This window comes from Nicotiana tomentosiformis, chromosome 9, assembly GCF_000390325.3.
Source record: "Nicotiana tomentosiformis chromosome 9, ASM39032v3, whole genome shotgun sequence".
NCBI classification, from domain to species: domain Eukaryota; kingdom Viridiplantae; phylum Streptophyta; class Magnoliopsida; order Solanales; family Solanaceae; genus Nicotiana; species Nicotiana tomentosiformis.
Genome location: NC_090820.1, coordinates 15863485 through 15879891, shown reverse-complemented (window position 1 = coordinate 15879891; position 16407 = coordinate 15863485). Strand labels below are relative to the sequence as shown.

Genomic DNA, 16407 nt, shown 5'->3' with positions numbered 1-16407 from the left:
ATTATTAAGGTAATTTAATAATAATATTTTTACTATCACATGATGTATTTCATTGAAAGCAAAATTATCAAATATGTAGGCGATTTTACAATACCTTGCAAATTTGGCATTCGAATATACAATCAATATAAACTCATTATAGTTATAATTTATAATAGTCACAGTTATGCATTAAGCCTTAAATATTTTTGCTAGAAACATAAGGCTCATTCCTCCATATTGGATTTTTTTGGTGAAGTTCTTATAGTCTTTTAAATATAAGTGGTTATAGGTTATCTGCACCTTTCCCCTAATTAATTTATTAAAATATAAAAATGATTGTATCATTTTAAAAAAAAAATGACATATATCCTAACTAGCATTTTTGTTGCAGAGGAACTGTTTCAAGATTAAAATAGTTATATATGTCTTCTTGAAAGTTAATTTACTTATGCCTATAATTATGAAGTAATAATATTTTAAAGGCTCGAGTGCGAGTCCTAGTGAATTTTAGCATATTATGCTAAAGATTGAGGGTAAGACGATGGGTTCAAGTCCCAACGCACTATGTTGATGAAAAGACATTGGATTCAAGTTCCAACGCATTATGGCCTAGCATGCCTTTATATGGGTAAGGCAGCATGGCATTGGGTTTGAGTGTTAATGCACCATATTGATAATAATAATAATAATAACTAAAGAAAAAATAATGTTTTTTTCCATGAAAAAGCATGAAACTTGTCCCACTTGATTTGTTCCATTCTTGAAGTGAATGTGATAGCAATTCATGATAAGTCTAAATAAAGACAAGTGGTTGACCAATGAATGCGAGCGTGCGAAGGGCCAAAATAATAATAGTTATCACTATGGTAATTATAAAAAGAGAGAACAAGACAATGTTTACCATCAAATTGGTAGGAAAAAAATAAAATAAAGCACATTGTATTATTATACTCAATTCTTTGAAGAGAATGTGACTTGTGATAAACATTGAGAATGCATACTCATTCGTGAAAGTGAATGTGAAAATATATATGTGATAAAGATTATGCATAATAATGTACTTGTGCATGGTTGGATAAATACTACAACTCACCTCTAAGGAAGGTTTGAGACAAAGAAAGATAATGAATATTACTGTGTAGTTACATGAATATATCATTGGTCGCATACATGTGATACGTCAAAAATATTTTGTCAAGCCTTATGAAAGTTATTAAAAGCAAAATTAAACAAGAAATTATTTTGCTTATGATGATTTTGAACATGACAATTATTATGATATGATTCTCTTTGTGAAGGAGACATTCATTATATGGATGGTGTGACAAAAGATCTTATAGTACAAAAGCAGTTAAGAGCTCTGAAAAAACTAATTTGTTACTACCCGGATGAATGAAATTGTTCATGACATTAATTTTGTAGTAAGTTTCAAAAGAAACATTTTGATTTACAAATATATTAGCCAAAGTGGTTGGCATATTGAGACTATAAATGAAAAGAAGATTGAATATCTTTATATTACTATAATCATACTGAGTAAATATGAAAGGTTACCTGACTTTTCTCCTATTTATACTACACAAGTATAAGTATGATGATGCAATCACAAGCCACAAGTAAACTAGAGGTTTACTGAAATAAATATTGGTTGGCATGACCGGTTGACCATCTCGGTTCAATTATGTTGCGAAAAATTAATTGAGAATTACATTGGCATATATTGAAGAAATATAAGATTCTTCAAGAATTATCTTCTGCTGCTTATTCTCATGATATACAAGTTAAGGTTGGGATTGAATCCCTTGATTTATGGAACGAATAAAAGGTGATAAATATATGGGCTCAGTCACCTTCCATGTGGACCGTTTACTATTATATGATTTTAATAGATGCATCTATTCTATGGTCACATGTGCATTTATTATCAACTTGCAGTTTGGCTTTTGCAAGATTGATTGCTCAAATTATTATAGTACAGTTCCGGGATATAAATTATGATGATTTATCTTGATAATACTGGTTTAAATCCAAGTTGGTGTAACAGAAATTGTATGCCTCCAATTATATCTAAACCATTGGTTATGAGAACAAAACTACCAAAATAAAATTTGGTATGTGATGTATTATTTAATATACAACAACACTTGTACGCGCATCTAACCAAGTTATGATAAGTTCTCCCTATCACAATCGGTTCAGGGTCAGGAACCAAATAATTTCTATCTAGAAATATGAATGTATTATATGATTTAATTGTTCCACCACAATGCACAAAGATGGATCCCCAAATAAGGATAGGGATATGTGTTGGTGATCCCAATAATAGGGGGAAAATGGGCAGCTGAAAAAATAATGCATGTAATGAATTATTATGAGTACATCTAGATTTTCGTACGAGAAAATGTGAACTTGAAGTTCAAGTGATAATTCAATTGCAAAATATTGCCAGGCGTATTTTCTGACTCAAAACTAAATGTCATATTCAACTGCTAATACTCCAAATAAAAGAAAGTTCATAATGAATAGAGTCTATGGCATACATGAAGCATAATAGACTAATCGGTTCCAAAGATAAAACTCCTTGAAGAAGGAGCAAATGTTCAAGATGGTCATAATAAGGAGGCAAGTGCTCTAAAAGAGCACCACGACATAACACTTCATAAGACCTCATGGGAGAGGCTCAGGTACCTGAAAATAATAAGATAAAGAGATCTCAATAAATTATGTCTTTATTGGATAATAGTAGAACCGATATAAAATGATCGTCGACGATATTGTTAATATAATGTAGCGCTCCATATTATTAATATTGACGAGGATCTTGAGCTCAAATCTGTCATAAAATTTGGACAGATAAATAATTGGCCAAATGAAAAATACGCAATGAAAATTGATTTCACCTGAAAAATATGAAATTGGACGGATAGTCCCAACACCTGAAAGTATAAAATCAATGGAGGTATAAATATGTTCTTGTGCGGAAAAAAAAAAGGTCAAGTCGATAGACATAAAGACGACTTGTATCACAAGAAGATTTGTAAATATCCTAGCATTGATTATATAGAGACATGTTCTCTTGTGCTGGATGTCGTCATTTCAGGTTTTAATCTGGCAATACAAGAAAAACGTGATATATGTATAATGGAAATCATTGAAGGATTTAAATTGTTCTGAAGCATATTAAAGTTTCCAAGAAATTTATTAAATAAAGCTTCAAAAATCCTTATACGGATTGAAACAATCAGGGCGCATGTGGTATAATCGCCTGAGTGAGTACCTGATGAAAGAAAGGTACAAGAATGATTTAATTTGTCCTTGTGTCTTTATAAAAAAAATCTGGATCTAAATTTGTTATAATCACCGTGTATGTTGATGATTTAAATATCATTGGAACTCCTAGGGAGCTTCCTAAAGCAGTAGACTATTTAAAGAAAGAATTTGAAATGAAAGATCTTGGAAAGATAAAGTTTTGTCTTGGTCTACAAATTGAGTATATGAAATATGAAATTTTTGTCCATCAATCAACATACACTAAAATTATTTTAAAACGATTCTATATGGATAAAGCACATCTATTCCGACTTCATGAAAATAATGAAGAGTTTCTTGGTCCCGAAGTATCATATCTTAGTGCAATTGGTGCACTAATGTATCTTTCTAATATTACAAGGTTTGACATAACTTTTTCAGTTAATGTCTTAACAAGATATAGCTCTGCTCCTACAAGGAGACATTGAAATGGAATCAAACACATATTGCGGTATCTAAAAGGGACTACCGATATGAGATTATTTTATGGCAATGATTGCAGTCCCGATCTTGTTGGTTATGGCGATGCTGGGTATTTATCTAACCCATACAAGGCTCGATCTCAAATAAGCTATGTGTTTACATATGGAGGGACTGCCAGATCTTGGCGATCGATTAAACAATCAATCGTGGCTATTTCATCTAATCATACTGAGATAATTGCTATTCATGAAGCAAGTCGAGAATGTGTATGGTTGAGGTCTATAATACACCTTATTCGAGACAAATGTGGTTTGAAATGTGATAAACTACCTACAATTTTGTATGAAGACAATGTAGCATGCATAGCCCAGTTGAAGGGATGATTCATAAAAGGGGATAGGACAAAGCAAATTTCACCAAAGTTATTTTTCACACATGATCTTCAAAAGAATGGTGATATCAATGTGCAACAGATCCGTTCAAGTGATAATATGGCTGATCTGTTCACCAAATCTCTACCGACGTCAAACTTCAAGAAACTAGTGTACAAGATTGGGATGCGAAGGCTCAAGGATGTGAATTGATACTCTCATCATGAGGAGTTAATACGCGTTGTACTCTTTTTTCCTTACAAGGTTTTTAACGAGGCAACCAAAAGGCGTATTTCTAAACATGTGCACTCTTTTTCCTTCACTAGAAATTTTTTCACATAGGTTTTTTGCCTAATAAGGTTTTAACGAGGCACATTATCTATGAACATCCAAGGAAGAGTGTTATAAGAAAAATTAAATTTTGGTGTATGTCTACTCTTCCTCCATGATCTTCTCAAATGCTTAATGACATATTTAATGACATATTTCTATGCTTAATGATATATTCAATGACATATTTTTCTTCACTTTTCATGCCTATACAAAGGTCTTGTAATAGATAAGAAAATACACACAATTGAAGAAGAAAATCTCTTCCTTCTCTCTATCTCCAATTCTTATTCATGTTTTATTAAATTACTTTTATTTCATAACAACATGTCTTGTTCATGTTTTACTAAATTACTTTTATTTTATAACAGTAATATATATGTAATACATGTTTTAGCAGCTCTATATAGAATTATTGCATGTTCTAGAGAAACTGCATTGAGTTAGAACAATTAAAACATTTCCAAGTTAGGGTACGGAAGTAATGAGATGAGCTTGTTATTTATGAAAATAATCTTTAAAAAGGGAAGCAGCAGCGTAACAATTCCTAATCTTTTTTGTAATTTCATCAAGTTCTTGAAAGTCTTAAACCTTCTTAGAGTACCAAATTTCCAATTTACCCAAAAGGGCATAAGAGAAAAAAGGCTCAAATGGCCCTTTATATTTAAGGGTTGGTTTAACTTTGTCTTTTCATATATATAACTCTGAATTAAAATAATCCTTTATCTATGCAAAAGTGGACACTTGTGCCGAGAGTGAAATTTTTAGTGCTACTTATAGTGGAGCGCGATTTATAAATCGTATTTATAATGCGACTTATACATCGCATGCAGAGTTATAATCAAATTTGTGATTGCTACTTATTTTGCAATTAAGCGCATTATATAATGTGATTATTCATAATTTACCAACTGCGATTTATAAGTCACATTTGCCGGTTTCGACCTAATAAAGATTTTCAAACACAGATCTGTTAAAACTTTAACCGAAACATTTGCTGGACCAAATGTGGCCAGTTTTGGCAATGATAGAGGACCATATTTGTTCCTAGATATACAAAACGAACAGGGTTAAACCTACATCTAAAGATAAGGCACTACTTGATTTTTCTTATTTATTAAACTTTTAAGACTCCAGAGTTAAACCGTATTAACTGCAAAGATATTTCTATTGTTATAAATTTTACATCTCTTTTCCAAGAGCTTTATGTCAGTGAAAGTCAATCATGCCTGTGATATGTTAGAATGAATTAACTTGCGATTACCCAATCAAAGTCTAGTCTAAATTTGCCTGGAAATTTTGGAAGCTAAGTACGTACTTTTCTCAACAGGATACTTTGAAGGTGAATTGATAAATCTATTTATGGTTGCTACGGCCTTTGAAATTCTGTCCTATCTCAGCTTGATTTAGCCATAATTGTAACTAGCCATTTTAGCTCAAGATGAGAGCCTTATCAAATCCAAGTGGAGGCAAAAAAAATAAGTGTTTTTTTTTCATATGTCCAAGTTTTGATAGACAGAGTAATTCGGTACCTGTGTTTAGTGGCGAAAACAGGATTATCACCAAAGAGAATTTAAAAAATAAAAAAAGTAAATACGCAAAGAAGCTAAGAGCATTCAACACCTAATATATATATATGAAAATTTGTTTAAATCTTATATATACATTATAATCTCCGGCGGTGGAGGTTTACACTAGAAATTCGGCCAAAATCGTCGGTCGGTCAAAAAACCAGCCGAAAAACCGACCGAAGTCGGTCGATTTTTTAAAATATTTTATTTTTCAATTTTTTTCTAAGAAATCGACCAAAGTTGGTCGGGTTTTTTTTTGGCGTAAAAATGCGGTAAACTATACTTTGCATCCCGCAAAATTTATTTTTCAAGAAACCGACCAACTTTGGTCGGTTTTTCATTTAAAATAAATTAAAATAAATATTCAAAAAATCGATCGAAATCGGTCGGTTAATTCGGCCGATCATTTTAAAAACCGACCGATTTCGGTCGCTAATTTTATTTTTTAATAAAACCGACCGACATCGGTTGGTTATTTTCGCGCAAAAATACAATTAAACAGTATAAATGAAATAAAAAACAGTCTTAAAACAAAATGCACCAATGGTCTAGTGATAGAATAGTATTCTGCCACAACACAGAACCCGATTCGATTCCCAAATGGTGATTTTTTATTATATAATTAAAAATACCGACCGACCTCGGTCGGTCTTTTCGGCAAATATTTTTTTGGAATTTAATTGACCAACCAAAATCGGTCAAAAAATACCAACCGAAGTCGGCCGATTGGCTCTACCGACCATACAGTTACCGACCGCCACGAATCGGTCGATTTTCGATCAATTTTTGTCAATTAATGACCAACGTCGATCTGTTTTGGCAGGCCCCTCCCCCCCCCCCCCCCCCCTCCTTTTTTTTTTTTAATAGTGTTAGCTGAACCTCTTTCACCCACCTAGCTCCGCCCTTACCTGTGTTGGTAGGAGATAGCAGCTATCCTATGAAATTAATCAGAAAATAAAGGATATCCCTGGGGGAGGGATAAATTTCCGATATTTAGATTGTTATGCATTTAGAAGGGAGGATGAGAAAAGGATGAAGTGAGTCAATGTAATGAAAGTCATTTTAAATTTCTTGGATATGAAACCAAACGCAGAATTATGTTAGCAAAAAGGAAATGATTTAGAGATGGCAATTGGGGCGGGCGGGGCGGGGCAGGTCAAGCCTTGGCCCACTAAGATTTTGACCCGCCCTGTCCTGTCACATATAGCTTTTTTCCAAAATTTTGACCTACCCCGTCCTACCGCGTTTAGATTCTCTTTCATTTTTTCTCTTTATTTTTTTTTAATTTAAATTAACATGTCACTAAAATTATTTGTTTGACATGAAATAGTTCACATGAAATAGTTCATTTGTATCAGTTGATTAAAATATGATTTTGATCAATATTATAGTATAGTTTATAAAAGAGTAAGTCCCCTTAAATTAATGCTTCAGCCCAAATAAATGGCTTACTGCTTAGGTTCAACTTCTAGTTTGTCAAAATGACATTACGATCAGAATAAAGAAACCTCTATTCTTCATTTTACCCCCCCCCCCCCCTTTCTTTCATTTGTTGAGAAGCTACTCTATATATACAATGAGATATTTCCTCCCAATTGCCATCCCTAATGATTCGTTCCATTATGTGAAAATAATGAGCAGTATGATAAGGTACCATTTTAAATTTTGTATGTTAACTTTTAAGAATTTTAACATCGAATTCAATATATTTTTTTAAACTCATGGTTTCAGATCTACCATTCGTTGTAATTTTAATGAATTTTTAAATGTGTAGTTTCTAATCTCAAAAATCCCATAAACTTAGAATATGCACAAAAAGATCAAGACATATAATAATATCTTTTTCAAGACCGAAGTGATCAAAAGATGTTTTTCCCCAAGATCAACTCAATATGGCCTAATGCTTCTTGATAATCTAATACTTTAAGAAAATCTATACAGTGCTCGACTTTAATGGAGATCAAATACATCAAATGAGGTCCGGTCCGTATTATCCTACGTTCGAGAAATAGGCTACTCTAGCCCTCGAATCACTAAATACAATCTAGAGATAAGAATCAATAGAACAAACAGAATTGTACTCAATTAATTACTAAAATTATTTGTCTTTCTAAAAATATGTAGATTATAGCAAATCAGCAAGCTAGAAATCCTACCTTGCATTAAAAAATTATAAGTGTTTAATTCTCATCAAGTCCATTAATTCTAATTTCTTCTCTAATAATGTGGCTACCCACCACGACTAAGAACAATAGCTAGCTAGCCAATCCCATCATTTTGATTTTTGTGCTCATGACTTGCTCCAATTGACTAATAAGTATGATAACTATATATAGTACAGTTTCATTGAAAGAGTAGTCGAAATCATAAATAGTTTTTTAAGAACAAGACAAACCAAAAGACTAAGAACAACGTAGGACTTCACCTAGTATTCGAAAATTAGGGACCACGTTTAGTTGCATTTATTTATTTTTCCAATTTCAAGATTCAATTATAACTAATTCCACGTTGACAAGTTTGGAAGACCACCAAAGCTCTATGTGAGAATTTAAAGATGGCTTTGCGGATAGTAATAAAATCATTACAAAAAAAATAATTAAAATTAGCTATAAACTTCATCGCTAATTTATCGCTAAATCACTTGTAGCTAACATAATTTTTTAATAATTAATTTAATTCTTATTCTTCTAGTAGTGAGTTAAGTCATTTCAGTAGAAATTTTCGCCTCAGTTGCTTTTTATCTTATTTGTGATTAATATGACTAGTAAAAACTCCTTTTTTTTTCTTTCACTTCCTTAATTTCTTTGTTCCTCCTTTTGTTTATTAGTCATATACTGATAGAGTTTTCTCCCTTATGATTCCACGTAATAAATCTTTTCCGACTCTATATTTCATCTCTAATTCTCTATTAAGGAATAGGTTGTCAATATACCGGTAAAAATAAAAAATAAAATGTTATCTTGTAGCATGCATGTTAGTCGTCATATGATGTTGTGCCCATAATTTAATATGATATCGGAGTAGGTAAAGTTTTAAATGTAAAATTTTTATCACTTAGTAATCAATATTTAAGCTACTAGCTAAATGATCATTCACATAATCTATACTATGGAATCGGACTATGGATGAATTACTTATTCTAACTCCAGCCCTGTCTAGAGAGATGCTCAACAAGAAAGGGGAACCAGACTATTAGTGAAGAAATCTGATTAAAATTCTCTTATTGCTATGGTGATTATGATCATATATAGGTGCCACGATTTGAAAAGAGCACGCTCTTCTCACTTTTCTTTCATTTTCGTCACAAAAAATAATATGCCATAATAAGAAGCAGCTGGAAGTACCCGCTTCATGCCCTTGAATTTTTATTCATGAATGAATTGAAAAAGCCAACAGAAAGATTCGATTCTGACTTCGTAGAGCTGGTACTGCTATTGCGAGTCCCTCGCCCTGACATTGGCATTAGCTAAAACTGGTTCTATTACATATGCTCGGAACCATCATCAAATCTTTTACTCTAGCTCCAAAATCCAAAAGAATAATGGAGTTCAAGAATATGATAGTCTAATTAATTAGTATGAATTTTACGTGAAATCGATCTACCATTTTTTTCATTTGTAACAGTAGATATCTGGAATAGGAAAACAACATTAAATAAAAATATAAGAAAACCCTATTTGATTGTCAAAATAGGAACATATATCATCATCAAACCTAGGCTATAGATGGGATAGGTATTTGTGGTTAGCACGTTCGTTTTAGTTGGAGGTCATTTAAAGGTATCAAAGATCAATATTTTAGTGCGAATGTATGGCATAGACTTTATTATGTAGATTAGACGGACCTCAAAATAAATACCGGATATCGACGGCAAAAATCAAAATAATTGCGTTCGAATCATATACCTCGGCCGGGGGAGGGGGGATATTATCAAAATTCAGAAAAATGGAAACTTATACACTAAGGAAACTTTATAGTTTATACAAATCATGTATTTATAAGTTATCCATATAAGCATTTTGTACAATTTTCTAATGCAATATACATAATTAAATTTAAATACAAGCATAAGAGTACTATACAATTTATATTCTAATTTCGCTCCCTCAATCGACATATGAATGCATGTAGAAATTGTCTCTAAGACGTTTAAACTTATGGAAAACAAGACCTTTGTTAAGAGTACGACACAATTCCAAGGGATTATGAATATTTCTAATTATTTTCGTTCCCAATACTTAATAGCAGTTAATAGATTACTTGTTGTGATTCAAATAATATATATGGTGAAGTATTGCAAACTTAAAAAAAAATAGTCGGGCTCAAATTAATTTAAGATGTTAAGAGAATATATTGCCTCTTTGAGATGAAAAAAATAAATTGACCAAAATAATAGGTAATTTACCGGTGGATTGGTAAAAACACTCACTACCGATTCCCCGTATTGAATTTTTAGTGGGTATTTAATTCTCTCTTTAATAAATCTTATGCATGCTAATTTAAATTAGTCGGATTAGTGCTATCCAAATATTAAATAGTTATATTAAACCAGAAATTAAGAATTGTATTAAACTCAATGTCAACTTCATCATGGAAAATGAAGACAATAGTTTATCCAATTTAAAGAGAATAAGATGAAAATGAAAACATTTTTATTCTTTTTGGGTAATGTCATGTTACAAAAGAGGTAATTCACATACAATTAAGCTAAGTTAGGAGGATGTTGACTAGAGTTTCTTGAAGTCTTTTCTCTAAAATCTTTTTTTTCCTAATCCTAATTAATATTACTAATAATTATTCCATCATAATCTTTCTTTTTTCATATCACCATCCACTATATGCTTTCTCCCAATTAAACTAACTAAAAGGGTTAAAATAAAGACAGGAAAAAAAGTAGGAAAAAGAAAAGAAAAGAAAAAGATTATCCTAACTAAAAAAAAGAAAGTATCAACTTGTAGTATTTGGTGGTCCTATCAAGAGGTAAAGGTCAATAAACAAACATGAAGTTTCAAACTTGTTGACTCCCAATAATTAGCTGGCATTCCACTACTTCAAGTTTTGTATTACAATCAAATTGACCACTCAAAATTCCGGTAAATCTAGTAAGTCCCCGGACTTTATGAAAACATTGTACCAAAAGTCCATGTCGTCCTCTAATTTTGCTCCAACCATGTCCATACTTTCTTGCTTCACCGAAGAAAATGGAAATTGGACTTGTAATTCTCCACCGGTACCCTCCATACCAAAAGTCGAGTTATCGCTTGTGGATAAATCATCCGTCCAAAAACTCTCATCAATCTCTGGAATAAAATTTTCAGACGAGTCCATCTCATCTAATTGCTTAAACATATTCTGATCATCGATTGTGATGGTCGTCATGGCTGTTGAATCAACCGTGACAGTCGACATCTCACTAGACGATCGTTGTGGCGAGTTCGGGCCGGTCACGGGCCCATTAATATCTTCTTGGATATTGCTAAAATTGTCTGAATTATTGAAGGTTTGAGAAGTACTAGGAGCTTTGGAATCAAGGTTGTTTTTGGAGTGTCTTTTGGAGTTTTGAGGAGGCTGGTAATTTTTAAGCCTCTTTTTCAAGTGGGTGTGCCATACATTTTTAATTTCATTGTCCGTTCGTCCCGGTAATCTCGCTGCTATTGCAGACCATCTGAAAAAATAATTAAGGAAATTTTTATTCGTACAAAATCTAAACAAAATATTTATAATTGTAATTTAAAGAGAAGTGGACAAGCATTAAGGTACGTAGTGCTTAACTTTAATTATTGTCACAAGAACCTATAGAGATATGAATCACATGACTTGATTTGTTTAGCAAGTTAATGACATAGATTTGCTAATTAATGAGATTATATTATGTAACTACAAACCTGTCTAAACCAATCTTTTTATATATATTTGGATTATTCCTTGATACAAACAAAATGATTAGATAAGTATATTCTGATACTTTTCTTTTGTTTAATCTCAATTATATTTTGTAACTACTCTCTGAATAAAAAAGATAAAGGTTTTACCAAGATAAAAATTAGCATGACTGGCATTGTCTTTATAAAAAGGGAATTAAAAATGAAAGAAAGTCTGATTATTTTTTCTTCTTTTTTTTTTCTTTTTCAGTGAATAATGATTATGAGCATGTCAGCATGCAAGGCATTATTGAATATGATAAAGACAATACTCTTACAATCTTTTAGAGTTGTGATCATTATTCTTAAAATTTATTTCTTTTTTTTTTTAGTCATAAGAAAAAAGTGAAGGGATTATATGAATGTGATAGATCAGGAAACTGTTTAATTAATTAGCAAATAAAGAATATGGTTTTCTCAGATTTTGAATTTTGTTAATTTGGAGAAAAGGTGAAAAATAAAAAAATTTGATTTTTGAAACTGACCTATTGCCAAGCATTTCATGTAACTGAATAATGGAGTCTTCTTCTTCTCTAGTAAAGTTTCCCCTCTTTATATCTGGACGCAAATAGTTAGTCCAACGCAATCTGCAACTCTTCCCACATCTCAAAAGTCCTGATCAATCCAAAATGAAAAAAACATTAACAAATGATTTTTTTACTAGTAAAAATTTCAAGAAAATGTTAATACAAAAATGGGTTTTCATTCTCTAACAGAATGCTACAAATTCTAAACCAATCTTTTGCAACTTTCACATATTTGTTTTCCAATCAATATCTTGATCATTAGAAGGGAAGTCTCGGACCAACCGTCAAGTTGTCTCGAGTGACTTATAGATCACGAGTTCGAGCCGGAAAATCATCCACTGAAATTTGTATCGGAGTAGGCGGCCTATATAACACCGGAGTGCTGGCCTTTCCCCGGATTCTGTATAACGCCGAATACTTTGTATTCGGGTCTGACCTAATATCTTGATCATATAAGAAATGGAAAAAAATGATAGCCAAAAAAACTCTTGGTAGGAAGTGTTTTTTTATTGCAGCGTGAATCTGAATTAGTCTGAACATTGGATGCAGTAAAAAGGTGTTAAGAAATGAAGAAGAGTTTAAGATTGGAATTTGAAGGAATTAATTAATTACCAGCTAGTTTAGGGAGGGCTCTCCAATTGCCATGGCCATTTGTTTGAATATAAGAAACAAGAATTTGATCTTCTTCAGGAGTCCATGGTCCTTTTTTCAACCCCATCTTCTCACAACAAGGAGCTCTCACCATTTTTGCTTTAATCACTTGCTAATCTTGATTTGTGAACAAATGACTCTTTAATCACTTGGTTTTATTCTTCAGAAGTGTACTGTTTCTTTTGGATGTGTTTTTGAACAGAAAGTTTTAGCTCTTTTTCAGTGCTCTCTTTTCTTCAAGAAATGAGAAAGACCAAGGTTGGCTACCTATTTATGCTTGTAAAATACATAATTATTTATAACAAAATAAACGAATAAGTCCAAAACCAGCGTCTCAATTTCAAAAAGTCGTCTTTGTTTGCGATTTCCACGAAGTTGGATCTCTCTCTCTCTCTCACTAAGAAATAATAAAAGAAAATAATGATTTGAATAAATATATTTTTTACATGTTGTACGACAAGTGTGTATTACACTTAAAAAAAATTAATTAAACGCTCAATTATAAAATGGACGGTATATATGTCGATAAGAAAAGGAAAAATGAATTATACCAATTTTGAGTAGGAGGGTTAAATCGTTTCCTTAAATGTCACATTTATTAACATGATAAAATATTTTTTGCCATAGCGCAATTGTCCAACTGAAGAGTCAAGACTAGTGTTCATACAAATTGTTGTTAAAATTGGGTAAGATTTTATAACTAACTAAATCACATATGAATTTTTCGATATAATGCGCAGAAAATCCTCGTGTAATTCACACTATTTTTTAAATGATCTTGTTAGTCATTTGTTTCTTTCTTTAATTTAATTACATCATTCACTTAACCCGTCAAAATTTGAAGGAGTTGAGTTATGGGCTGATTTTGCCAACTTTATTGCAGGAATAGATATTTGCATAAGATATCACACACACTAGTTGAAAATCCAAATAAAAAGCTTCTTATTTTCTGGGAGAGATCTCGTTAATAAGAGATGAGTTTATCTAAATCTAATATCTTTAATTAAGACTTTATATATGTGTTAAAAAATTTATTAAATAAATACAAATAGCAGATTTCAAATCCATTAAATTTGATGAATATAATAGAATCCTAAATCTGAATCCATAAAATTTAACTCCCTAATCTGCCTCTATTTATTTTAGCTTTTTCAATTTGTAGACATCCACAAAGGTTTTAAAAAAACACGAAAAAGGAACGAAAGAAGTGATTTGAACAAATCAAGTTTAAATATTTTACGTTAAATGTGTGGACTTAGTATAAGTGATTAGCCCTAAAGCTTATTAATTTAATTAGTAAGAATTTGTCATGAAGTGATTTGGTAAAACAACACGATTACACAAGAAAGGGGTGTACATAGGAATTTAAGCGATATCTAAATTTATAGAAAAACGAGAATAATAATTTTAATTATCTTATACAAGAAATAGCCTAAGTCTCTCAAATATTTACAAAATCAGGCACATAACTCACGTGTCAAGAGAGAATTTATATCAAGTGGTGTTATTTTTTCCTATTTATCCATTTTTTAGGATATTAAATGTGTATATTTAATTAAAAAAATCCGACGAAGCGGTCTCCTATGTCACCGTTTCGTTAAACGTGTGACTGAGTAGGGCCCAATAAATGTATGCGGACAAAGTGTAATCCTGCATGGAAATTCATGAATCTTATTTTTAGATATATATATTATGATAACTCAAATAGAATATTTGAAAATCTGTCGTTATTTTATTCAAAGAAAGAAAATCAAGAAAATTTGTCGTCACTACATGACGGTTAGACAAGTTGGGATTCTTTTTATTAAAAAAGGTTTTTCCGCTGTGAAATAGTCACATGGGTGTTCTAATTTCTATTTTTGTTTTTTCAAGGACTAAACAATAATTAATTGTAAAGATTTAGGAAGCTGGGTCGTGGGTTCTCAAGTTTACAAATGGTGCAACTTGGTCCCCCTTATTACATAATTATAAAGTTTTAGTGAGCCAAATCTGGCATGCCAGTGTACTTTATTCCAAATTAGTTTGCTCTATAGTTTATTAAATAAGTATCTTTTTTGAGACAAAACGACACAAATGGTCCATTTCTCAACTGGTATAGATAATATATCGATATGATGATTATTCTTCGAGTATTAATTTGATTATAAATACAATATTCAGGGGGAAAAATTAAAATTGGGATCACTGGTTTTCAAAAAAACAGAGTGAACTTTAACTACAAAAAGATCTTTATTTCCAAAAAGCAAATCAAAATGTTTAACAATAATGTCATATTATTCATTTTAAAAAAATAGGTTTATAGAGATCTCCAATCACGTAGAGTCAAATCATCACTTTGGTGGGTAAATTCTTATAATCGGTCCCCAAACTCTCTCTTTTTTTTCACCTGTGTTATCACATAAAAATCACAATGCTCTCACCAATATAACAGAAAAGTTACCCTAGCCGGAAATATACCCTTTTGGTGAATATTGTGATTTTTTGCTATGCTTTCTTTGAACCGAGAGTCTCTATCTTCATAAGATAGGGGTAAGGTCTGAGTACACCGTACCCTCCGAATACCCCACTTATAAGATTATACTGGATTTTTTGTTGTTATTGTTGTTGGTGGTAGCGAAAGTATTATGATTTTTATGTGACAAAACAAAAAGTTATGTGATTTTGATAAATAGAAAAAAGAAATTTATTAACCATTTATGAAATTTATTCTTTGCTTTGTTGATTTGTTCGGGCTATGCTGAGTACGATGCAAATCGAACAAATACAAAACTCAATGTTTAAAATAGTTGATATACATTTAGACTTTTTTAAAACAACATTCTTATATAATAGTCATTCACTATAAAAGCTAAGTTTTTATCGGAATCGATCTTCATGTTATGTTAATATATGTCCTCTATAACATCACTTCAGTATAGCGGCCAAAAGATATAGAAACAAATGAGACTGCTATAGAAAAATTTGATTGTATATGTTTTTCGAAAACGGTTGCTCATAAACTAATCTAAAGATACAATGTTTTCTCATGTTTTCGAAAAATGGTAAAAACTAAATAAATTAATAAAATCAAACTAATTTATTTATACTATATTAAAACCAAGAAACCTTTAGCGAAATGTCGTTCGCCTGTTTTACCCTTTAAAAATAAAGTTTACACTAGACATAATAGTCGTTTAATAATATTCTTCCTAATATTTAAGATATTTAAGATATTGAAAATAAAATTAACTAAAATTGTAATTATTAAATTTTCCATATTTGAGATATATATAGGAAATCCTACGATTATATAATATTTGGAAACATAATTAAAGAACCTCGT

At 31.3% G+C, this 16407-nt stretch overlaps 1 protein-coding gene across 1 annotated transcript; it reads right to left on the bottom strand.

Moving 5' to 3' along the window:
* Positions 1-10621: 10621 nt before the first annotated feature.
* Positions 10622-13317, bottom strand: LOC104119296 (transcription factor MYB30-like). Its single transcript, XM_009630757.4, has 3 exons — positions 13047-13317; positions 12393-12522; positions 10622-11651 (listed from the first exon to the last, which is right to left on the bottom strand). The coding sequence occupies exons 1-3, from the start codon at positions 13177-13179 to the stop codon at positions 11069-11071; spliced, it is 846 nt and encodes a 281-aa protein (XP_009629052.1). The 5' UTR covers positions 13180-13317; the 3' UTR covers positions 10622-11068.
* Positions 13318-16407: the final 3090 nt, after the last annotated feature.